Source organism: Trachypithecus francoisi, unplaced genomic scaffold (assembly GCF_009764315.1).
Source record: "Trachypithecus francoisi isolate TF-2019V2 unplaced genomic scaffold, Tfra_2.0 Lachesis_group7, whole genome shotgun sequence".
NCBI lineage: Eukaryota > Metazoa > Chordata > Mammalia > Primates > Cercopithecidae > Trachypithecus > Trachypithecus francoisi.
In genome coordinates this window covers 85,292,292-85,318,661 of record NW_022681472.1, presented here as the reverse complement: position 1 = coordinate 85,318,661, position 26,370 = coordinate 85,292,292, and the positions used below count along the sequence as shown (strand labels likewise).

Here is a 26,370-nt window from a genome sequence, read left to right as displayed (position 1 = left end):
CCAGCACTTTGGGAGGCCGAGGCAGGTGGATCACAAGGTCAGGAGATCGAGACCATCCTGGCTAACATGGCGAAACCCTGTCTCTACTAAAAAAAACAAAAAAACAAAAAAATTAACGGGGCGAGGTGGTGGGCGCCTGTATTCCCAGCTACTCGGGAGGCTGAGGCAGGAGAATGGCGTAAACCCGGGAGGCAGAGCTTGCAGTGAGCTGAGATCTGGCCACTGCACTCCAGCCTGGGCGACAGAGCGAGACTCCATCTCAAAAAACAAAAATAAAAAAGCTACTTGACCAAGATACTACACAGACAGTAAATGATAGACTTGAGATTTGAGCCTAGGCCTGTCCTACTTTAGGATGTGGAGTATAGGGGAGGGAAAAACATTCCTGGCTGACATCTGCAAATTAAATGGACAAAAGACAAATTAACAGGAGAAAAGGCTTATTTAGTATGGACATAAGGGGCCTCACAGAAAAGAAATGAAAAACCCCAAAGAAGCAGCTAGGCCTAGGAGCTTATATACCATTTTAGCAAAGGGCAGAAAATTGTGGAGAAGTGACAAGACAGAGGAAAAGAGGTTTCTAGGAATTATAGGACAGTAAATGATAGGGAAGATAAATATAAGGGGGAAACAAATAGATGATAGGGATTATTTTAACAAGGTTTATTTATGCAGATTCATCTTAGTGCTGACATTTCATCTCTTGTGACAAGGGTTTTTCTCCTCTTCCTAAAAAGGAGGTGGGGGAAAACACTTTTAGAAAGGGAGATTTATGCCTTACTTTTAGGCAGAAAATTTTCTTCCTTTCCTTTCCTTCCATTCTCCTCTCCCTTCTTCCTTCCTTCCTTCTCTTTCTTTCTTTTCTTTGCTTTCTTCCTCTTTTCTTTGTTCAAGGTCTCACTCTGTCACCCAGGCTGGAGTGTAGTGGCACAATTACCACTCACTGCAGCATCGACTTCCCAGTCTCCAGCAATCCTCCTGCCTCAGCCTCACAAGTAGCTGGGACCACAGGCTCATACCACAGTGCCTGGCTAATTTTTGTATTTTTGGTAGAGACCGGTGATATGGTCTGGATCTGTGTCCCTACCCAAATCTCATCTTGAATTGTAATCCAAATTGTAATCCCCACGTATTAAGGGAGGGACCTCACAGGAAGTGATTGAATCATGGGGGCGGTTCCCCCATTCTGTTCTCATCATAGTGACTGAGGTCTCACAAAATCTGATGGTTGTGTGGGGAGTTTTTCCTTCCTTCACTCTGCACTTCTCTCATACTTCTCCTTGCTGTTACCATGTGAAGAAGGATGTTTGCTTCCCCTTCCACCATGATTGTAAGTTTCCTGAGGCCTCCTCAGCCATGCTGAACTGAGTCAATTAAGCCTCTTTTTAAAATAAATTACCAAGCCTTAGGTATGTCTTTTAGCAGTGTGAGAACGGACTAATACAATGGGGTTTTACCATGTTGCCCAGGTTGGTCTCAAACTCCTGGGCTCAAGCCATCTGCCCACCTCAGCCTCCCAGAGTGCTGGGATTACAGGTATGAACCACTGCACCCAGCCACCTTGCTGTTTCTTAATTGCTTTAAGCTCAAAATAATAGTTATGCTGAAGTGGTTTGTTTTGGGGTGGCATATTCTAATTTAAATTTCCTTATTTATGAGCTGTATGAACAAGGGTAAGTGTTTGTATCTACACAGTTAGGATGGTAATAGTACTTATCTCATGGACTGTTAGTAAGAGTAAATGGAGTAATGTGTTGTATCTAAAGTGCTTAATACAGTAACATACAGTCAATAAACTAGCTCTAATCATGATTATTACTGGAATAGTAATACTACAGTAGTAAATCGATGATTAGTTTATATTAGTCATCTCCCCACAGAAATGCTGGCAGTTGAAATCCTGATGAAGTGGCCTTTTCTGGTCTAGTTGTGAAAACTAGACCAGATTTCATTCTTGTATTATTTCATTCTTGTTTGAACTGAAGGGATTCACCTAGCTCTTAGAATTATCTTGCAGGCCAGGCATGGTGGCTTATACCTGTAAATCCTAGCACTTGGGGAGGCCAAGGTGGGAGGATCACATGAGCCCAGGAGTTGGAGACCAGCCTGGGCAACATGGCAAGACCCCATCTCTACAAAAAATTAAAAATTAGCCAGGCATGATGGCATGTGCCTGTAGTCCCAGCTACTTCGGAGGCTGAGTTGGGAGGATTACTTGAGCCCAGTAGGTTGAAGCTGCAGTGAGCCATGTTCATGCCACTGCACTCCACGCAGGTCTGCAATAGCAAGACCTCGTCTCAACAACAACAACAGAACAATTATCTTGCCTTCTGCAACAATGTCATGGATGCCAGAAGTTTCTTAGGAATATTGGGAAAGAATGTCTCTTCTTCATGGATGAATCACTTTTCTTTCTGTGTTCTTTTCTTTTATCCAGTCTCTTTCTCACCTACTTGCCCTAGCCCCCACCGTACTGTGTGCCCAAAAGTCTTCCAGCACTTGCGTGTAGTAAAGATGTTAAAACAGAGCTGCATCCTGCTCTCTAAAACCTCTTGAAGTGAGTGGGCCATTTTCTGCCTTACCAGTCCCTCTCCTTCAGACACACTCATTCCTGTGGCAGTGCTCCACCATCTCAGCTTTCTTTCCCTCCTCTTCCCTATACCTCTGAACTGACATTCCCCTCAGATGGCTGAATGTACTCTGCAATGTGTTCCTCCCTTCTTCTGTTGTTGCCCTTGCTATTTCCTCCACCAGAATCATGGTTCCTTGCTGTCTCACTCTCTGTGCCTGTTGAAAATCTGCTGGGTAAACCCTTAATTTTGTACACAGGTGTGTGTGTCGGGGACATGTGTGATCTTTCTAGTATTGACATTGATAACTTTATAATACAGTATGTTAAAAAAATAAGACATGTGAGACCTGTGTTTTTATTCTGTTTGATATTACAGACATTTCTCTGTACTATAAGTAGTCATGGATATATCGCGGTAACAGTAGCTGACATTTTGGGGCACATGCCGCATGTCAGGCACTATTTTAAGCACCTTACATTTAATTTTCTATCGTTTTTATTTTCATAGGATTATTATTATTATTATTACCCCAAGATATGTCTTACTAAACTGTTATATTTCTAAGCTAGGCAATTTTTTTCATATATATAGACACACGCGCGCGCGCGTGCGCGCACATATATGTGAGACATATATATGCCAGTATATACACACATACATACATATGCATATATATATAGAAAGAAACTACGTGGTTATTCAGCTGTGGAATTAGCAAAACATACAGGACTCATGACCTAGCCTATACTTATCTAGTCTTCCGCCTCACTCACATCACATTTCATGTTTCATCTACCTAATAAGCATAATTCTTCCCTTGCAGAACTAGTGAGGGTGAAATATGAGACTTAGAAAGCATAAGCATTTGGGTCACAGAAGGTTCTCAGCTCCTCCCAACACCTTCTTCCCATGGCCTGTCTCTGCCTTAGCCCTTAGTCAAGTCCATCTTATTCTTCAATGAGTCTGTCATCACTTATAGACTGAGAGCTTCTTGTAATTCTTTCTAACCTCCGCATGAAATTTCAATTGAGGATAATGACTATATCTAGGGAGGGAAGGAAAGAGATTGGAATTGGGTAGAGGGACGGAAGTAGGGGAATAGGGGATCATTCTTTAATATTTTATTTATTTATTTATTTTATTTATTTTTTGAGACGGAGTCTCGCTCTATTGCCCGGGCTGGAGTGCAGTGGCTGGATCTCAGCTCACTAAAAGCTCCGCCTCCCGGGTTTACGCCATTCTCCTGCCTGAGCCTCCCGAGTAGCTGGGACTACAGGCACCCACCACCGCGCCAGGCTAGTTTTTTGTATTTTTTTAGTAGAGACGGGGTTTCACCATGTTAGCCAGGATGGTCTCGATCTCCTGACCTCGTGATCCGCCCGTCTCAGCCTCCCAAAGTGCTGGGATTACAGGCTTGAGCCACCGTGCCCAGCCAATATTTTATTTATTAAAGCTGGGTGGTGCATACATGGATATTCGATTACTCTAACAAATTATATTTTTCACTTGAAATATTTGATAGTCTCAAGAAAACAGCCTATATACCTGTTTTTACTACTGAGGTGCTTCCCTTGGGAGCAGGTAAAATGAACAGACAGCTGAATTCTTTTTTCATAGGTCTCCAAAATCAGAAAAGGATATCAGATGAGGTAGGAGTCTTGGTGGTAAGGTGGGACCTCTTTGGCCTTAGACATAAGGTATCAGGAGTAGCTCCAGCACATGAGGGAGACACGTGTGTCCTCTCGGTTGAGCTGGTGTGGCCTTTCTTTTGTGTTTTTCTGAGCCGCTTCTCTGAGTGAACTTGGACAGTAACCAGAGCTGCATTTTTTAATATCTCAGCCTGAGATGCTGACAACCACTGCAGGCACCATGAATTTTTAATGTGGTGATTAGAAGGCTGGCTAGGGCCTCATTTCATTTCACTGGACTGCTGTGACACTTGTTTCCTTCATGGTATTTAGACTTCCTGGGTTATTTCCCAATCCAGACTCATGTTCTGTTTCATGAGTGCCCATTGCACCCATGCACTTGCTGAGGTGTGTTTGAAAGCAAAATTTAAAAATTTGGTCTCAATTATTGAACATCCTAGGCTGTTTCAGAAGGGGATGCTTCTTAAATTCCTGAAAAGGAATTCAATAAATCCAAGTCAACAAATATTAACCAAGCCACAGCTTTGAAAGTCCAGCTCACTGAAAGATCTACAGCAGTGTCCATTGGGTAGGGATGCAGAAGTGAACCATAGGTAATCTCTGCCTCTTGCAGTCTGGTGGTAGGAAAAGATGTGTGTGTGTGTACATATATACACACACATATATACGAATATATACGTGCATACATATATGTGTATATATACACATATACACACACATATATATGATAGGATGTGGTAGAAAATCCTGCAGTAGAGGTACAGAGAATTGTGGACAAGGAAGGATTGTTTCCAACTAAAGGAAGACTTTATGAAGAAAAATAATTTATTGTAAAGCCTTTAACGATACGACTTTGATAAATATCTATTCACTTATTCATTCTGTAAATACTATGTAGGGAAATTCATGCTTCTCTGTGCAGCACAACAGAGGAGGGAGATGGAGAGTTGAGTACAGGCATCTGAAATGCTTCCAAAAGAACGTGGTATGCATCACTTCCACTCACATGGCCTTGGGTGGTGCACGCCATATTTCCTGCCTTACTTCAAGAGTATGGGGAAATGCAGTACTCCTTTCTGTAACCCTGCAAGGATTGAGAACTTGGATATCCATGGCAACTGGTAATGTCTGCCACAAGAGTCACAAGATCTGATGCACAATATAACAGTGTTACATTGGATGCTGTGTCAATACCAGACTACTGGGAAGCAAAAGCAGCAACAGAGAGACCATTTCAGAAGCAGAGTATATTTGCCATTGCCACAGATAGGGGACTGTGAGAAAAAGAGGGTTTGGGAAGAAGATCAAGAGTTTGGTTTTAGACACGTTAAGATTCAACATATTAACAGAGAGTGGGTTTGTCTGGGCTGGGGATATCAATTTGGGAGTTATCAGCTGATAGAAAGTATTTAAAGCCATAAGACTGAGATCCCAAGAGAGTAAGGAAAAATAGAGAAGAAAGGGCCAAGACTGAGGGGCCTCAACATGATGAGGTTAGAGAGATGAAGAACCGGCGAAGACAATGGAGAGGACCAGTCATGAGGCAAGAGGACACTCAAGAAAGTATAATATCCTGGAAGCCAGACGAAGAACATGTTTCAAGGTAGTGGGGGGTTATTGTTTATGCAGTATTTGCTCTGTTAAGAAACTGTTAGATACTTTGTGTCAGCTCATCAGTAGCACAATTCTGTAAGGTAGTTATTGGTCTCATTTTATGGATTGGAAAAAAAAGCTCAGGGAGGAGAAAATTTCACCAGTTAGTGTTTCTCATTTGCACCTAATTCATCTGATCCAATTCTGAACATTTTGCAGCAAGAGATGGATTGTGAAAAGCATTTTACAAATACTATTCCTCAGACCCGGAACTTAGACAAAATTAAAGGAAATGAAGATTAGTTGCAGGGAAAGAAACCTGTTAGGACACATGAATTTTTCTTTTGCCATCCAAGATTGTTTTTCCAAGGAGAATTTTCTCCTTTTTCAGATAATCATAGTTTCTTTCTTCCTTTTCCTTTTTCCTTTCCTTTCCTTTTTCTTTTCCTTTCCCCTTTCCTTTCCTTTTTCCTTTTTCCTTTCCTTTTTTTTTTGAGGTAGAGTCTCATTCTGTCACCAGGCTGGAGTGCAGTGGTGCAATCACAGCTCACTGCAGCCTCAACTTCCCAGTCTCCAGCAGTCCTCCTGCCTCAGCCTCCCAAGTAGCTGAGACCATAGACGCATGCCACAACACCCAGCTAATTGTTAATTTTTTGTAGAGATGGGGTCTCGCCATATTGTCCAGGCTGGTCTTGAACTCCTGGGCTCAAGCAACCTGCCTACCTTAGCCTCCGAAAGTTCTAGGATTACTGGCGAGAGCCACCATACCCAGTCACAGTTTCTTAATTGCTTGAAAATGGGATGTAATTTGACCCCTCAACGTATGAGGAATTAGTGGATTAACTGGACTATAAATGAGCTAAATTCTGTAAACGAAAAAAGGTAAGGCGAGGCGCAGTGGCTCACACCTGTACTCTCAGCACTTTTGGAGGCCGAGGTGGTCGGATCACAAGGTCAGGAGTTTGAGACTAGCCTCACCAACTTGGTGAAAAATACAGAAAATTAGCTGGGCATGGTGGTACTCATCTTTAATCCCGGTTACTCAGAAGGCTGACGCAGGAGAATCACTTGAACCTGGGAGGTGGAGGTTGCAGTGAGCTGAGATCATGCCACTGCACTCCGGCCTGGGAGACAGAGTAAGACTCCGTCTCCAAAAGAAAAGTAAAAGGGAAAATCTTCCTTAGTAGAGTGAGTTAGAATATTTAGTGTATTCCTAACCTAACCTTTGGGACGTGTGCAATAAATAATTGGTACAGTTTATGCTTCCATTTTGAGAATTTGTAGTGATCAATATTCAAAATAACTTTTCATTGTGGCAAATAATAGCTCAGACTCCTTTCTTCTTCTTTTTTGTTTTTAGATCATGTACAAAATGAAGAAAACTATGCACAAGTTCTTGATAAGTTTGGGAGTAATTTTTTAAGTCGAGACAACCCCGACCTTGGCACTGCGTTTGTCAAGTTTTCTACTCTTACAAAGGAACTGTCCACACTGCTGAAAAATCTGGTAAGACATTACATATGTGAGTAAAAAGAAGTACAGCCTTTCCAAAATATTATGTCATATGGAGAACATTTCTATAATCCTTCCCCCTCAATCCTTGGTCCTAAGGGTGAGAAAGAAAAAACAAAAAGCTTTTTAGACCTAAGTGACTTCTACACTTCAACTAAAAAGCTTTTTAGTCACCTAGGATTTGCTTAAAGAAAATCCCATTGTGAAATTCCTGGAATTTGTACCTTTGGCCCAGCTAATAGAGTAGGTTTATTGAAGCCGAGAGAGAAACTGCTTAACCTGAGTTCTCTTCCACATCTCTACCATTGATTTTTTTTTTAAAGATTACCTTTAGCAACGTTTGCTTTTTGATTGGCTAAAAGAATAATGATGATTTCTGTGTTGAACATACATTGGAAATACACATTGAAAGTATATCTCACTTGTGTGAAGGTGATCATGCATTTTGGTTTCTGATTTATGAATAATGAACCTCCCTCAACTCCCCACATCCTTTTAACGCCTGACCAAGAAAAGGGTTTTGAGATTTAGGGAGTCTTTGGTTTCCGAGGTAAATGACAGGAAGAATCCCTAAAGATCTGAGACACTAGAGGTGCTGGCCCCAGGAGGCAGACCCAGGGATGGGAGTGGTGGAGGAAACTGTTTGCCAGGCAGTCATGTATAGGCATACCCATGTTGTGCTGCAACCCCCTCCCCAGCCCTCACACCATATGCACACTTAGAAAGGTTCTGGGTAACACCACCTGGACTGATGTTGGTTTTGGGGGATGAAATTATTTCTCTAAGGGCCACCCAGTGAAATAATTTAATCCTCGTAAGTCCCCAGAGAAAGGAGTACAATGAGGTTGAAAGGTGCCAAAGGAAAACTATTTATATCATGCTTTTCCAAGTTAGCCCTGCCCTCGAGAAGAGGAGCTGTTCCCTCTTCTCTCCCAGTCTCTTGGTATTGTACTTTTATCTCCCTTAAGGATCCAGAACTCAGGCCCAAGATGTCCTCAGCCTGTGTCAGTTATTCATGTAACAAATAGGCTTCTATGGCCTCAGGTGATAATTTGTCATAAATCCATTAGATACAAAGGGTTAGTTTACAGATGAGGGTAACCTATTTGAAAAATGAAAACTACCTTTCTACACTCCATTAACCTGTTTGGCCAATTGCAATTTTCTTTTTCTCTGTCACAGTAAATGAACAGATGTGTGTGTGTGTCTGTCTTCCTGACAGTTTTTCTAATTGGCGTTGTATGCCATTGAATTAATATTACACAGCAAATAAGCAAATCTGAAAGAAAATAAATGTTGAACATAGAAATATTTATTATTTTCAAAAACTTGGGAAAGAATAATTTTGAACTTAGGCTCTAATGTTTCTATGCTTTTGGATTTAACAAATCCATGATATTTTTGTAAATTTTAGATTATATAAACCTCATTTATTCAGAAGAGCGCCCTCGGTTTTCCTTCCCTCTGAGCATTGCCTGCACTTTCACTGGAGGCCTTGCTTCAAGTGTGGTGTGGTAGAAAGAGAGGAAGCAAAACAAGACGATTCACTTTGGTAATAGCTGGTAAAGGACTTGCCTTGGGCAGGAAGCTGTGTTTTCTCTGAGCTGGGTGTTTTCGCATTGATATCTTGCTTTAGTTTTCAAGAGACCAAAGGTATTTGGCTTAAGTCAAGAGTCATTACCTCCAAGTTCCTGGACCAATCCATCTCTACACTTTGCTACACTGCAGGTTCCTTTGAACTGTGTGTATATGTGCCATACACACAGCTCAGTGGCCATTCAGGCCAGCATTCATCGTCTGCATTTGCTCACCTAATACATTTGCTCATCTCCATACAAAACCAGCTGAGATTTATCGAGTGCTTTTGATGAACCTGGCAGTTTGGGGGTGCATTATGTAGATTATTTCATTGAAAACATTACAGTAATCCTGTGATTACTGTACCTTTAATCCAGATGAGGAAACTGAGGCAAATTGAGATTGTAACTTGTTCATTTACACAGTTAGAATGTGTTACAGACTTGAAGCCAAACATTGTGTCTCTGAACCCATTGTCTTTGCTCTTCTACAATATCCTGCCCCTGTCACATCATGCTCTGGTTGTGCTGTTACCCTAAGCAGAAGTACTGATCAAACTACTCCCATATACATACCTCAAGCTACAGCCCTTTTTCCACACCCACTCCCCTTTAAGGAGTAGAAGTCTAAGAAAAATCTAAAGGACATTGCTGGAAAACCTAATTCATATAGTAAAGAAAAACAAATTTTGCCTTTGAAAGTGGTGGTGACATTCTTGGTGAGGGAACCAGGTAGAAGAATCAGTTTCTACTATAGTTTGGTTACTAAGAAAACATTATTCTAATTGAATAAAAAGGCAGCGCCAAGGGTTTACACAACTTGATAACAGCCAGCAACTTTCTGCTTCTCCTTTTATGCTTTTCCAGGAAAGGGAAGAGCAAACTAGGCAGATTGATAGGGCCACACCTCAGAGTAGAGGGCTCAGGGGTCAGGGTTCTGGATCTTCGTGCAGCACCTGCAGCCCCCAGCTGAGCAGCACTCAACACCCTCCTGGGGCTCAGGAGTACCCCTCGTGGGAACCCATACTTCTCAGAAGATTCCCAGAAATCCTATTCTCTTAGGCTAGTGAAGGCCAGAAACATTAAGCAGACTGATACAGTTGAAATGCAGAAATTAAAAGTAAAAGAAGGTACTTTGGTACTTTTTAGACTTCGTAAATTGTATTCTCAGTTCAACCAGCAAGTACCTAAAGTCTATTATGTTCGAAAGTCTGTACTAAATACTAAAAAATGTCATTTTCTAATTAAGTATTGCTTACAAGGAGTATTTTAATAGTTTATACTAAATCATTACTTACTTTTGTAGAGAAACAGGAAAGAATAGCTATGCGGGCCAGGTCTCATACTAGCTTTCAGCTTTGACTAACCCTAGAAGAGAAAAACATTTGTTATTTGTCAGATTCAGAAATCACTATTGCAAGTGTATTGTGTTTAGCACTTTCCGGGGTGGTGGTCTTAGAAAATATCAGTGCACTAAATGATGGTAACTATCTCAACCATCATTAAGATGCTTGGGGTTGTTTTCCTTTTTCGAAACTGTCTGTGATTATAGAAAGTATGATCAAGTGAGATGTTATGTGAAAACTCCCAAGGGCTACCTACAAAGATGTTGGCATTAACAGTGCATAGGCCTGAGGCTGTTTTAAATTAACCAAACGTCTGAGGACTGCGAAAAGGATTGCAGTTATTGCTGATTACTCTGTGAGCTCATACCACAGTTGATACACCAAGTCAGTTTTAAAGTAACTTGCTTTTCTTACTCTCCCCTCCTCCAAATCATAGAAAATTGTTCCTATAAAAAGTTCTTCTACCTCGTAACGTAGGATTCAAGAGACTATGAAGCATAGGTGGTTGGAGGATCATGGGTTTTGGTCTCAATCACACCTGAAATCCTAGTTCGCACCTCACTAGCTTTATAGCCTTTGGCAATTCACTTAACTTTTCTAGTGCTAGTTTCCTTGTCTCTAAAAATAAATAATAAGAGTGACTGTTTCTTGATAGTGGCAGGATTTCATGGAGATCAGAGAAGCAAGTCACTAAGCACAATACCTGACACAGAATTTGTTTCACAAATACAAACCTTAATTGTTATTTACATCTTCTCATTTTATTTTTAAGATAACTCAATGTAAAGACAGCTATCAGTCATATCCCATTTTAGAGATAGATGCACCAAATCTTCAAAAAATATATACCTGCAAATGATGCAGTTAGGGATTGAGCTCAAGCCCTGTGGCTACAGCTCATGCCTTGCTTCAGTGTTGCTGCCCCATGAATTATATTACCTTGATGGATTATGTGGATGATGAAGGCCCACCTGACAAGGTGACCAGGGCCTAACCTCGTGATCATTAAACTAATGTGTGTGTTTAGCGTGCAGGGTACTTTCTTGGCTCTTTTTGTCCTTTGATTTCTCTCATTTGTGAGTTATAGCATATTGGAAAGAGTGAGAGTGTTAGATGGTAGTTCTCAAACTTCTTGGTTTTAGGACCTCAATCTTAAAAATGACTAAGGACACCATGTGGTTTCTATTTATGTGGACTACTTCTATCCATATTTACTGTCTTAGAAATTAAAACTGAGACATTTTTCATGTGTATTATGTATTTTAAAATAATAAACCCACTTTAAAAATCTATTTTTATGAAAAAATAACTATTTTCTCAAACCAAAAAACATTAGAAGGGTGGCATTGTTTAACATTTTTGTAAATCCCCTTTAAAGCCAACTTAATAGATGGTAGCTATATTTTCATGTCTACTTCTGTATTCATTTTGTTGCAATTTATTGTTTTGGTTGAGGTAGATGGAAAATAAGGCCTCACACAGGTCTGTATTGGGAAAAGAGAAGAGTATTTTAAGAGACGTTTCAGGTAATCTTTGATACTACATAAAAACTTGACAAGTGGTCCTTCCTTAAATGTTATTAACGGTGTGAATCTGAAACCATGTAAATGAACATTATTTGGAAGCTGTCAGCTCATGGTGGCAAATTCAAGTTTTCCAAAATTTTAACTTCCTCTGAAAGCATTGTTTTTATCATTAGCAATAAATGCTATCAGTTGTTTACCTCGAGGTGATAAGCTCACTTCATTCATTTTCAAGAAAATGTTTGTCAAATGCCAGAGCCTGAATAACCATAGTTTGCTAGTCTTTCTTTCAAAACAACAAAAGGTGTTCCACTAAAAAACAAAACCAGTTAGTTCAACTTGCAACTCAAAAAATTACATTAAGTGCTTTTCCTCAAAACAACGATCATATTTCGGTATGCCTAAAAATTCATACTTCCTATTTCATCAAACAGAACATTAAAAAGATGAATTTGAGGGTCAAGATGTGATGAAAATCGTTTTACTTTTTCATTATGGGCATTCTTGGATGAAAATAGCCTTTTTTTACTGTAAGAGCAAGACCATGAAGAATACAGTAACTTCAGTTCGTGGTAGTGCCTTATTAATGCTTAAGGCAGCAGCTGTTTTACTCATTGTTGCTTTTGCACTGTCAGTGCAAATGTCAACACAGTGAAAGATTCAGATAACCTCTTAGTATTATTACGAAAATAGTTTGGACCTTGGGAACGTCTAGGGGCCTAGGCGCTATACTTTGAGAACCACTGGTGTCAGAATTTGAAGGCTTTGCTATGATTCCAGCCCTACCGTTAAGTAGGTTAATGTAGCCTAACTTACGGAAATAAATTTCCTCACTAGTAGAATAGGGAAAGTACTTTTCTGCATACCTCATTGGTTGTGTAGGGATCAACTCATACCATTCATGTGAAAAATACTGTAACCTACAAAGTCCTTTGTACACACTGGATTATTATAATATTAATAGACTACGTTAATATTAGTATTACTATGGTATTAATAGCCACTCTAGGGTACTTTGTATTATAAAAAGAACACATGCCTACTGGGGAATTGCAATTTCTCTTTCATGTTCCCCCTAATCAAAGATAACTATAATTGACATTTGGAGTTTCTTTCTAGCCCTTTTGTCTACCTCCTTCTTTAAGGGGATGACAAATAGATGAAACGACATGTTCTAAGCAATTTTGAATTTGCTAGATTTCATATAGTGCTGGCACTAGAGCTAGGTTTCATATAGTACTAGCACTAGAGCAGACACACTTTCCCAGGTTGGATCAAGTCATAGATTCAGAAGTTCGAAAGAATGTGACTTATCCAAGAGCCCCATGTAATGAATTCCTCATCATTGGCAGATCAGCCTTCATCCCCATTACAGCCTCATCCCCTTCTTGTTGTGAGAGCCAACGCAGTGACATCTGCGGAATGGCAATCCAGCTACTGGGGCAGGAAGATGATCGAGGATGACCCAAGTACATGCAAGATCTTTTGTCTTTTACATCTTATGTTCTTTATACCCCTGTAAGCTTTTATTGCCTTAAAGTGAAAAAAAAGTTCCCTAAAAGAGTGACTTTAAATAAGATAACCTTCCCATAATGTGTATTTTTATGACTAAAGTCACAGACATCCAAAATTACAAAGATGGAGAGCAGATCAGTAGTTACCAGTGGTTAGGAAAGGGAGCAGCAGTGTATCCTGAGGGAGTTCCTTTGTATTGATGGAACAGTTTGATAACTTGATAGTGGTGATGGTTGTAGTTATCTTTACATGTGACAAAAGCTGTAGATACACAAAGACATACCAAAACAATGAATGCATGCAAAAAACGGGGGGAATTCTAGTAAGGTCTGTGGCCTAGTTGTCTTGCACCAGTGTCTATTTTTTCTTTTTGATAATGTACTGTTTAACATATATAAGATGTTACTATTGGGGGAAGCTGATTGATGGGTCCAAGGGACCTCTCTACTAGTTTTATAGTTTTTTGGTGAGTCTGTAATTTTTTCAAAATAAGTTTAATAAAAGTATAAACTATCAAATTACTATCAAGGAGGGAAAGTAGGGGAAAGTGTTTAGTATACATTGTTATGTAAACATTTCAGCATGAAACAAATGTGCAGAACACAAATCAAACTCATTTCTCTGATATTCTTTGAGCCAACTGATCTGCAGTCCTCAGTCCCACTTCCTTCGCACTTCAATAGGTTTTCTAATTTCTTCCTCTAATTAAAGTCCTATATGTGGTCACTATTCCACAAAAGTAGGAATGATTAGCTATTTCCTCCCAGAAGTGAGTCTAGTTGTCATGACTGAGTATATCTAGGGAATGCTGCCTCTTAGTGGTGAGAAGCCAGAGAAATGTGGACAAGATCTATTCTATTACTGTTGTTTTTACTATATTTGTGGCATAGTTATAAGTGCATGGGTTTTGATTTTTAATGAGGCCTGTATAAAAATAATTACTCAGCATCTTACTTGTGTGGCCTTGTTGAGTTCTTTGAGTCTTGGTTCCTTCATTTTTGTAAAAAGGGTTTAATAATCCCTCCTTGTGTTCATTTATGATTCATTCTGTTATTTATTAGGATTCTACATAAGCCCTGTGGGTAGGCAGTAGGGATACAGCAGTGAAAAGAACACAGACAAGAGCCATATCCTGTTGGAGTTTCCATTCTGGTGGCATTTTTAGAAATAATTTATGTAAAATGCCTATCAAAGCATTCAGTTCATTCATAGCATGTAGTGGATAGTGACATTTAAAAAAAATTTTTTTTTATATTTGTTTAGTTGACTTGCAATGTCTCTGAACTTATCCTTCCTTTCATTAAAGATGCCTTCCTAATCAAAGCCAACTCCAGACATAACAAACGATTTGTTGTTCCTGGAATATATACCATTTCACACTTCCATGCCTTTATACATTCCATTCCTTCCACTTTGAGTGCCCCTTTAGTAGTTAATGTATTAATGATAAAGGCTTTCTTTGCAATGCAGCTTTCTCATTTAAAAAAAGAAAAAGGAAGCAGGATGTTCTCGAGTTTTAGCTGTTTCTAAGTGGTTTTGTTGTACGTTTGATTAAGTGTATAGTACTGAAAAATTATGTTCAACCGTTTTTTTTTCTTTTTTTTTTAAACCATGAAAAGGAAAGCAATAAAATCATTGCTTGCTAAGCAATGCTGGGTCTGCTCTACTTCCAGCATCAGGCATCATTTCTGTGATCCTAGCAAAGAAGTTAAGGAGACAACAGAGAATGGCATCCGTTTAATACTGAAACCACCAAATGGATCGGGAAAGGAATAACTGGTGGATTGAAATAGATTCTCAATGGACAGAGGAAAACCATTTAAATACCATACCCTTTGAAAGTCCCAAGGCAGCAGTGCTTTTAGAAAATGTATATAAATTATTTTTTAAATAGTGGGAGTTACCCGGAAGTATTCTAGTTCAGGCAGAACTCGCCATACATCCATCTGATTTCTTCTCTCCTGAAGCCTTTGGACAATTCTATAGCTTGCATAAGAGCTTGAGTCTCATTAAACAGTTGGAGGGCAGTTATTGCTTCAGAGCTGTTGAAGCAAAGCAAAGATTTCTCCATCTGCATAGCATTTCCTGTTTGCAATCTCTGTAGGGTATTGTGGTTTGTGTTAAAGATTTTTTTTTAATTTTTCTTCTCTTCTTTCTTCACAAATAAGAATATCTGATAATGTACAGGTTGGATCTAGATTTGTAGCCAGCAGATTATTTCTCAAGTTCTTCTTTGAAATGTTAAAAAGTATGGAGAGCATGATTGTGGCTAATGGTAAAATTGGTAGCTTCTGGGTGCCCTGAACTATATAGTGCATTTTTTTCAACCTTATCTTTTAAAAAAATGATCATTAATCATTTTTTTAAAAGATATTTTTAAAAGTTTTCAGCGTTTGATCTACCAGGTTATCCCCTTATGTCCTGACATGCCTCACTGCGTCACTACCAATTAATACTGTGGGACATTTTGTGAAATGTGATTTATCCATGTGGGTTGATGGGTGGGTAAGAGGGAAAGGTTTTTTTTTTAAACTCCTTCTATTAAAAAAACCATACGCATTTATTATAAAAATTTCAGACATATGGAAAATTTTAAAAATTGTAATTCCAGCTTCTGTTAATATTTAAGAGTGTAGTATTTGAAACAGTTTTATGGATTTGTACACAGAGATACTGCTAATCTGCATAGATAGCTGCAGGTATAGATATGTATCTCATTTAGATCCAAAATCCTTGGGGTTAGATTGGTTTCAAAATTCAGAGTTTTACAGATTTCAGAAGGATGACAGGGTGTACATGCCTTATATTATGCAGGACACCCCCTAGTGACTTCTTGGGAAGATGTTTATAATTAAACATAGTTTTGTGTCTGCAGTAAAACTTGAATATTCACATGAAGTGGGATATATAAAGACTGTTAGTTGCCCCACTTCAAGTCTAGTCAGAGGTTACCAACCAAATGGAGTGAGAACAGGTTTTGCTGTTAAATGAGTTTAAGCTAAAAAAAAAAAAAAAAAAAAAAGCCGAAGCCGTGTATTTCATATATATATATGCAAAATTTTTAACTGGCTTCATACTATTTCATTGTATATCTGGACCATAACTGATTATTTGAGTTTTCTATTTGTCAATACAGGTATACCTTGTCTTAAATACATCCAATAAACAGGTATCCTAGTGTATATGTACCTCAGGCTGAATTTGAATATGGTTTTTCTTTTGGCTTTTTTTTTTTTTCTTTTAAGGTTTTACATTCGATGTTTCAAGTAGGATTTCAAATAATACATTTTAAATAGGATTGCATTTTCAGCTTGTGGCTTTTGTATGTTCATAGCATTTGTCTAAAGGGTGTATGCATGCGATATGTGTACGTGGTTGTCTAGTATTATTTCACTTGAGACAGACACACAAAACAGCATTTGGTGTAGAGTTTGGTTCTTTGTGAGAGGAAGGAAGAAGAGTGGAGAAGGGAGAAGAAAAACCATCGCTTATTGGAGCGAAGTTTCATTGACCATAAGAAAGGATTGAACTTTAAAAATGATTGGTACTGGAATGCTTTATGGTGTCTCTAACATTTGCTAATCAGTGTCTCTTTGATAAAAGAGCTGGTCTCACCCTCACAACCTTAAGGCAGGTGAAGTTTTCATTATTTTTATTTTTATGGTTAACTTTTGCTATAGGAATAATTCTGATAACAAGAGCTTGTCTTTATACTGTGGTGTCTGTATGCCAGGCACTGGCACTTTGAGTACTCTACATGTTTTATTGGTTAAGATAGGCTAGGATATACTGCAGTAATAAATGAACCCCCAAATTTCCATGGCTTAACATGGTTTATTTTCTTCTCATGTGGCATGTCTGCTGAAGGGGTCTGTTTTACTTAGCAACAGCAACTCAGAGACTTAGACGCATGGAAGCTCCCCTTCTCCACAGGGGAAGAGAGACTAGAAAAGCGTAAACATCCTTTTCACAGGTTTCCTAGATGTTGTAGTTCATTGGTTTGAACTGTGTTCTTGGCCCCACCTACCTAGCTGCAGGAGACCCGGAAATGGGAGGGAGCAAATAGAGTATTTAGTGAGCATTATCCTCTCTGCCTCATCTGTACATAGCCTCATTTACTCCTCACAGCAGCCCTACCAGGTAGTAACCATAGTTACCCTTATTTAAGAGCTCACAAAACTGAGTCACAGAGCGTTAAGTAGATCTTAGATTCAGCATTCGAACCCAGGTGGGCTGCTCTAGGGCATCGTTCCCCAACCTTTTTGGCACCAGGAACCGGTTTTGTGGATGACAGTTTTTCCACAGACGAGGGGTAGCCGGGAGGATGGTTTTGGGATGATTTGAGCACATTACATTTATCACTAGATTCTCATAAGTAGCATGCAGCCTAGATCCCTCGCATATACAGTTCACAGTAGGGTTCCCTCTCCTGTGAGAATCTAATGCTGCCCTTGATCTAACAGGAGGTGGAGCTTAGCTTCGCTCACTAGCCCACCACTCACTCCTGCTATGTGGCCCTGTTCCTAACAGGCCACGGACCTGTACCGGTCCGTGACCTGGGGATTGGGGACCCGTGCTCTAGAGTATGCTGTACCTCCTCTCAAAAGATATGGACATCCTGTTTTGGACATAATGTAAAATTTACTCTTAAGTTAAAAGTTATATTGATTTAAAAAACAGCATTAAAACATTGACAATGATGTTACAAAGATAAGGCAAACACTGATTGGAGAGAATTAACAGCCTTCTGTCTGCGTGATCTTTGTCCCAGAAGCCTCCAGAGCTCTTTCTTTAGGCCCAGATCTGGAAGTACATTGCATACAGCAAATGCAGGTCTTTTTCTCTTTTCCTTTCTTAACAGAGAATTCTGTCAAACTCTGCCCCACATTCACTTCCACTTCTTTTCACTCCACATTCCCTTCTACTCTTCCTTGATTTCCCATTTTCCATCCCAGGCCTAACCTTTTATCTGGATCTCCCACTCTTCCTAGCAGATTCAGATTAAATGTTCTGTCTTGAGCTGGCTTTGGATTCCTCTGCACAATGTTGCTTCTGAGTCTCCCCTCACCTCCACATACCATGGCCCTCAGACAGGGCCACCACTCCACATCCAGACTGTAGGGAGGTGTACTACAGCCCAGCCTAGCGCTTTTTCAGGGCTGATGCCAGCCAGCACCGGGAAACACGAGTTAGTGAGGGGAGACTGACTGGACTTCAGGCTTCCCTTGTACAAGCCAGGTGGGTGCTTTGAGCCATGTACACCCTGCGCAGCCGTACACAGTGGCCATACTGTGTCCAGTGTATCTGGTGTCTTCTTGCCTGGGAGCAAGAGTATAAAGAAACTTGTCCAATGCAGTGCTTTCTAATTTATTTGAGCACAGACTTTTTTGTTGTATAAAGACTTTGTTGTTGTATTGACTTTTCATGGAACCACTTCAGAAAATGCTGATGTAGATGTTTTGCTGGACCAGGTGATCCATTTCATTTGTTGTGTGTGTGTGTGTATGCGCGCGCGCATGTTTGTGTTTGTTTTTTTCTCCCCCCAAGACAGAGTCTGGCTCTGTCGCCCAGGCTGGAGTGCGGTGGTGCGCTCTCAGCTCCACTGCAAGCTCCGCCTCCCGGGTTCACGCCATTCTGCTGCCTCAGGCTCCCATGTAGCTGGGACTGCAGGCGCCCGCCACCACACCTGGCTAATTTTTTGTATTTTTAGTAGAGACGGGGTTTCACCGTGTTAGCCAGGATGGTCTCGATCTCCTGACCTTGTGATCCGCCTGCCTCAGCCTCCCAAAGTGCTGGGATAACAGGCGTGAGCCACTGCACCCAGCCGTGTATGTGTTTTTTTTTTTTAATTCAAATTCATTTCTGCACTCCAAGAATTTATTTCTAATTTATATTTCAGTATGTAATTTCTCATTGTTTTTAAGCTGGTTGCTGCTTTGCCTTTTCTTTTCATTTTAGATTATACTGTTTGGTAACCTTAGGGTTAAACATGAAGAAATGGCCCACTGATGCAGTCTTGAATTCGTATCTGACTACATCTTTCAATAAAAACGAGTGGATCTTTTCATTGACTTATTGCCCCAGATATGTGAAGCAACTGAAAATTCAGAAGATTGGCAGAAATAGCTTGACTTTGAAATCGGATGTAATTGAGTTCATATCTCTGCTCCACCACTTCCCAAGCTAGGTCACCTGAGGCAGATTCATTCATTCACTAATTCGTCTAGAAAGCAAGAGTATCTAGGAAGGCTGTGCAGAGGAGGCACCCTTTATCTGAGCCATAAATTATTAAGAGATATTCATGAAACGCTATTCTCTTAAGCTAGCAGAGTCTGTTTTCATAAATAGACACATTAAATAATATTAAGCAATGGTTGATACACTTGATAAAGAGTGAGGTGAAAGTCTATACTTTAGTACTAAGAAAGAAACTTTCTATAAAGTGTGTCCTTATCTCTGTCAGCAGTTACCAAGTGCCCACTCTGTTCCAGAATCTGTGCTAAGACTGTCGTTTTCTATGTGAGAGATTGCTTATACATAATATTTTCATAGTTTACCCTAAAGCATTACTTAATTTTACAAGGAAAGATGGACAAAGGTATAGGACCAGATTTATAAAACGTTGTGCTTTTGGTTTCCCACAAGTGGGGTTTCCTGGCAGCAGTTGGCATCACAAATGTAATATCTGAGAAGATTCCTTTTCTGCAAGGGAAGCTTTGAAATATATGAAACAACTGCCTATCACAGTTACCATTTAGGTGGATTCTTTGACTTCTGAAAAATTTAATGAGGATTAAGTGAAATAAGTCTTAAAACATGAAGACGTAGACCAAGCAGACAGGGCAGGGCTTTCCAAGCAAAGGGAGCCGAGATGGCTCTGACTAGTTAAATGTCAGTTGAATGGAGACAATAATGTCTACTATGAGACATTACTATGTCACTCCAGTACGTGGTAAGCCCTGTGTGCTTGCATATGTTTGTTGAATTTTTTAAATTGTGTTAAGGTGCGTCCTGAGTAAAAGATATTGCAAAACATTTATCATAATCTGTGATAAAGATGTTGAGTGAAAGCAAGGAAAATGTGATTCGATGTTACAGTGTAATTTTATTCTAGGGAAAAAGAACAAATTATAGATGCCAAGCATGGAAATGAAATTAAAGGTCTGAAAGTTGATCATGAACTAACTGATTATCATTTTAAGTACAATAAAGAAATCCTTAGGATGGGGATATCTTTCTCAAACCAAGGCCTAGCTATAGCACACCGCCTCCTTTTACTTTCTCCTTTGTCTTGGTCTTGTAAGTCCTAGCTACTTCCCCTTTCCATATAATTATCGCCAAATGAAATCAGATGCTGCAGATAATGCACAGGGAAATGGTACTTTCATTTTCACTTGATGTGGGAGATGATGTTAAATGTAACCCACCATTTAGTAAATTGAATTAGATAAAATATAATTGCATTATTTTAAGTTAAGGAATTCTCATATTCCCTGGTACTCTTAGACCTACCCATTTTTCTTTCTAGCATTTCCAGTAAAATGTACTTTATGCCTAAATTCAGTCTTGTCAGTCCCAAATGCCTTTAGCACATGGTGTAATTTAGTTTACATTTTTCCTTGGGCCTTTCCCAGATCTTCCAGAGCAGTATGTCTGTTCTTCATTGTAATTATGCCTTAGACCATAGGCAAGTGTTTTCTGGTCTCTGGCTGTAAGTCTTTCCTTCGCTAAAGGAACTTTGGTTTTTCTTGCGCTTGGACAACCTTTAGTCTAAGGCAGTGGTTCTCACACTTGATCTTGCATCCATTTCACCTTGAGAGCTTGTTAAAACTTAGGTTGCTGGGCCCCACTCTTGGAGTTTCTGATTAATTAGGTCTGGGATTTCATAACCAACCATTTTCCTGATGATGTTGACACTACTGATTTGAGGACCACACTTTTGAGAACCACTAGGAAGGATTGTCATTCTGGACAGAGATCCAGAATTTCCTAGTATTACAGAGAAGCTGCAACTGTTTTTCCCTCCAGATTCACTTTTATAATATTAATTGTTTTTACTTTTATACATGCCATCTGATTTATATCTTTTATCAATAAATAAAGAACAAGTTGAATGAGAAATAGGCTACTGGTTAATTATATCACCCTCTTGTGATTTGTGTCATGTTTCTTTTTAACAACTTTCTACATACAAAAATAATACCACTTCATTGTTGAAAACTCAGAAAATATAGGGAGAAAAAGACTAAAATAAAAATCAACAGTAATCTTACCTGTTATGGAGTGTGTGTGTGTGTGTGTGTGTACCCTCTGTCTTTCTAAACTTTTTGCTATTTTAACATCTTTTTTCTCATATTTTTAAAGTCATATAATTTTTTTAAACATTGGGTTCATACTGCAGTGCTATTTTATACTGTGGTTTTCCACTAATACATTTTGAAAATGTTTTCCTGTTTTGTAAAATACTGCAGCCTAAAAACCTTTGCTTAGTTGGAAGCATACAACCTCCTAGATCAAGGCTTGTTTGGGCAGAGTTTGGAGCCAGGATCCTCTCCCCCATTACCCCTGGCAGTCTCCAAAGAGGAGTCTACAGAACCCAGAGGCACTTCCCACCAAGAGGCACATTCTAAAAATTGTATAGAATGCCCATCTTATGTTTGCACTGTAATTTATTTACCCAACTTCCTATTTTGAATATTTCTATTGTTTCCACTTACCGCTGTCCAAAATGTGATAGTTTGGAATCTCTACACATCTCATGAGTATATATTATTTAGTTACTGATTGTCATTACTCCATTAATTCAGTTTGTAATGCTTTTGTTTCTCCTCCTTCCCTGTCATTTAAGAATCAAGAAGTGGGGAGAAACTGCCAGTAGCCCAAGGCCCTGGTAGGTCATAGTTGGTGCCTTGCTCTGATCAAATTAAGATGCTCAATTCATTGAAATATTTCAGACTTTTTCGAAAGGTTATGTTTATACTGTACCTGAAGTTTTATGGTGAACATTGTGGACTATACAAAAAAATTGAGAATAGTTATAAGAATTTTGAATGGACTTTTCTAACTCTCTGACTTTACCACGAACTGTTTGTTTTTGTTACTTTGTTGGGTGGGGGACCAGGGCTGCCTTGTCTCTGAGGCAGTTTGAGCATCTCCCTATAGTTCTCACCCATTCGAGGTGGAATTTTTTCTCCTTTATTCAGTTGTATCTCAGTAGCTCATTTTAAGCTGTAAGAGTGTTGTAACTGGAAGGTACCTTAGAGATCTTTTTAGGGACCCCACGCTTTATTGATGCCAGAAACAAAAAGTGACCTGCCTAACCATTCACAGCTGGTTGGAGACAGGTTCAAGTCTAGAACAGGTCTCCTGACCTTCATTCTTTCTTCTCTTCTTGTCAGGCAGAGCCTAACAGCTGCAGAGTAGGAGGGGTACCCTTGGTTTGTCACTCCCAGCTATATCCTGGGAGCAGTTCTAACTCTTCTATCCCTCTCCTGAATCTTGCCCCTTCCCCCATTCTGCATCCCCCATTCTGGTGCTGAGCACTCCAGGAAGTCCAAAACTGGTTCAGGTTCTATAACTCTTGGTGCTTCAGAGCAGCTCTCCTGATTTGGAGAGGAATTCATTCATCCATTTACTTAATCAGTAAGCATTTTTATTTAGTGTATATAGCAAGTCAACACTTTGCTCCTCTAGGAGTTTGATGTAGCTCAGTGGTTGGCAAAGCAGTCATAGCCTGTGCCTCCAAGAAGCTTTGCTCTAGACAGTAAAGGAACACACGGGTAATTTTAAAGTGCAATACTCTGTGAAAGAGAACCTATTCTGCCAGTGGTCCAGAGTAACAAGAGATTAGGAAGAAGGGACTTACTTATTATTTAGAATGGTCAAGGCCTCACTGAGGAAGTGAATGAAGACAGAGGAAGAGTGTTCCAGACAGAGTAGAGCACATGCAAAGGGGGAGAGAGCTCTGTGGGTTGAGAAACCAAAAGGAGTTGAAGTGCAGTGAGAATGGGTAGAGAGACTCAAAACAGGTTGGCAGGGCCAGACCTAAATTGGGAGCTTGGATATGAGTGTAGTTCAGTGGGAAGCCAACGATGGGTTTTAAGCAGGAGAGTGATATAATCTGGTAATCACTTTAAAAGATCACTGTAACAGCAGAGCACAGAGGAAATGAGAATGGCCTCTGGAGTCAGTAAAAACCTTAATTAATAACCTGACCATCTGCTTTACTTACTGTTTGACCTTGGGCAGGTTACTTAACCTCTCTAAGCCTGTTTCCTCATTAATCTAGTGAGACTAAGACCCATTTTACAGAGGTGTTGTGAGCAATATCTTTAGATAATATATTTTAAATACAGTACCCTCTGTCATTTAAATAAAATTCACGCTGTTCTGCCTAGATTAGAACACAGTATACTGGGCTGCATTATCTTACAGTTTATGGAGACTGCCTTGCAGATGAGGCAGGGAAGCAGGAATTGTGAGATGGAGAGAATGTGGTGCAATAGAAAGGATATTTTGAAGCTTCCCATCCCAGCCTTAAAAGTACCTGAAATGCTATCTCATTATCATTTTTTCACCACTACTGCTGAGCTTTTCAAGTGTAAAGAATCTTATGATTCAACATGACGAAACCCTGTCTCTACTAAAAATACAAACATCAGCCAGGCGTGGTGGCAGGTGCCTGTAGTCCAGCTACTCAGGAGGCTGAGACAGGAGAATCACTTGAACCCAGGAGGCAGAGATTGCGGTGAGCATGGCTGCACTCCAGGCTGGGTGGCAGAGTAAGACTCTGTGTCAAAAATAAATAAATAAATAAATAAATAATCTTATGAAAATAAACCTGGTTACATTTAATTAAGGGGTATTACGTGGTTGTTGTGCCGAACCCCTAGCCTCAGTAGGGAAGACACCAGGTTCAAGAGGCCAAAGAAAAGTCCCAGAGCCAGCAAATGAGACATGGGATGTATTAAGGGCTTACATACAGGGGAGAGAGACGAGTGGCAGCAGGCTGGACAAGAAAACTTCAGCCACTAGTGAACAGCATGTAGCTTATATAGGATTTTCACTTAACACTCCCCTTAATGACTTTCACCTGGCAACCTTCATGGAATCCAAAACTCAAGGCCTCAATCTTCTGTATGACCTGTGTTCCACAGGACGGGCCGGGATCTCGGGCATTTCTCATAGGCAAGGAACGAATTTCTGTGATTGCTACTCCCGGGATTCCCTAGCTCAGAACACACATTCAGGTACATCTGCCACAGGGTCATTCTAAGGATGTGCTTAAGTTACTGCTATCAGGGCACTTGCCCTACAGTAGTGTCGGGCATTTTGCCTGTGTTTGCATCCACTGTGTCTCAGGTAACTGTGTGTGTTTGGCCAAGTTATTTAGTAATACCTTGTAGGGTTACCAGTAGCAGCTAATGAGACTTTGTGTGTGAAACGAGCCACCTCTGTGGCCTGGAATAAAGTGGAGCTTCATTGGTGTCAGTTCTTTTCTTTTCTTTTTTCTTTTAAGACAGGGTCTCGTTCTGTTGCCCAGGCTGGAGTGCAATGGCACAATCTCAGTTCACTGCAGCTTCAACCTCCTGGGCTCAGGTAATCCTCCCACCTCAGCCTTCTGAGCAGCTGGGGTTATAGGCATGCACTACCAAGCCCAGCTAATGTTTATATTTTTTCGTAGAGACGAAGGTTTCACCATGTTGCCTAGGTGGATCTCGAACTCCTGAACTCAAGCAATCCACCTGCCTCAGCCTCCCAAAGTGCTGGAATTACAGATGAGCCACTGTACCTGGCCCGTTGGTGTCGGTTCTGTCTCAATCCACTGATGCTGGCATGGGCTAGTTCAGGAAGGTGCTGGGACACCAGCAAGGTTCAGCGGTTTTCCCAGTTCACACAGGCCGGGAGTGATGAGTGGCCAATGCCTCTGGGATTCTTTCCTCTGTATCACAGTACCTTGGAAAGCAGCCTAATCATGAGGCATCGGTTTTATTTTTATTTAGTTTTATTTTTTGACCTGCCACTTCAGGAGGCACCAGTTTTAAATAGCTTCAAGTATTATAACTCTCTAGGACCTGAAGGAGTTAATATACTAGACAGAATACCCAATTTATACCAGGGAATCGCAGACTTACTGCTGGGAGCTGGCTCATTATTTTAATTGGATTTTCCAATGTATTGAGCAAGTCAGCAGATTTGCATTCGCCTTACTTTCAGAGAAACTGTTTCAATTCTGGAGAGAGAGAGAACCAATGGGCAGTGGAGAGGGAATGTCAAGATTAATGCAAGATGGCAAAGCAAGCAAAGTATGTCCTCGTTAATTAATACAGTCTTGTGTGCATGTAGGTGTCCTGGAAGTACCATTTGTAGAACTGTGCTCTGCTCTCCTGTCAGAGGCAAGAAAAAACAAGGCCCTGCTGACTCCTTGTCTTTCTGCTGGTTGGCTGCTCCAGCAGGACAGGGTGGCTTATTGGAGTGAGGCCTTAAGGGCACTCCACTTACAGGCCCGTAGAGGGGCTTGGAGCTGAGTTGGGCAGTATTCAGGCAAGCTAGAAATGGTAGTAGTATGACCTACAACTGCTTTTTTTTTTTTTTTTTTTTTTTTTTGAGATGGAGTTTCACTCTTGTCATCCAGGCTGGAGTGCAGTGGCGTGATCTCAGCTCACTGCATCCTTCGCCTCCCAGGTTCAAGAGATTCTCCTGCTTCAGCCTCCTGAGTAGCTGGGGTTACAGGCGCCCACCAACACACCTGGCTAATTTTTGTATTTTTAATAGAGATAGGGTTTCACCACGTTGGCCAGGCTGGTCTCAAACTCCTGACCTCAGGTGATCCGCCTGCCTCAGCCTTCCAACGTGCTCGGGTTACAGGCGTGTGCCACCGTGCCCGGCCTACAACTGCTTCTTGATTCCTTCCTTGGGATCTGATCGGTTAGTAAACAAAACAGATACAGGGCCTCCCCTTAAGAAACAAACCTTCTAGTGAGGAAAGGTGATAACTCAGTAAACATTAAGTGAGATCATTTCTTTTAGTGGTAAAGCATAAAGACATTTAAAAAATCAGAGCAGAAGATATATGTTTATAT

At 40.3% G+C, this 26,370-nt stretch overlaps 1 protein-coding gene across 3 annotated transcripts in view; it reads left to right on the top strand.

Moving 5' to 3' along the window:
• The window catches only part of ASAP1 (ArfGAP with SH3 domain, ankyrin repeat and PH domain 1), a 407,767-nt gene that overhangs the window by 227,271 nt on the left and 154,126 nt on the right, over window positions 1-26,370 (top strand). For all 3 annotated transcript variants that reach the window (XM_033203192.1, XM_033203191.1, XM_033203193.1), the window contains one exon: window positions 7,176-7,321. In XM_033203192.1, the coding sequence (XP_033059083.1) occupies window positions 7,176-7,321 (146 nt within the window). The remainder of the gene's footprint in view (window positions 1-7,175; window positions 7,322-26,370) is intronic.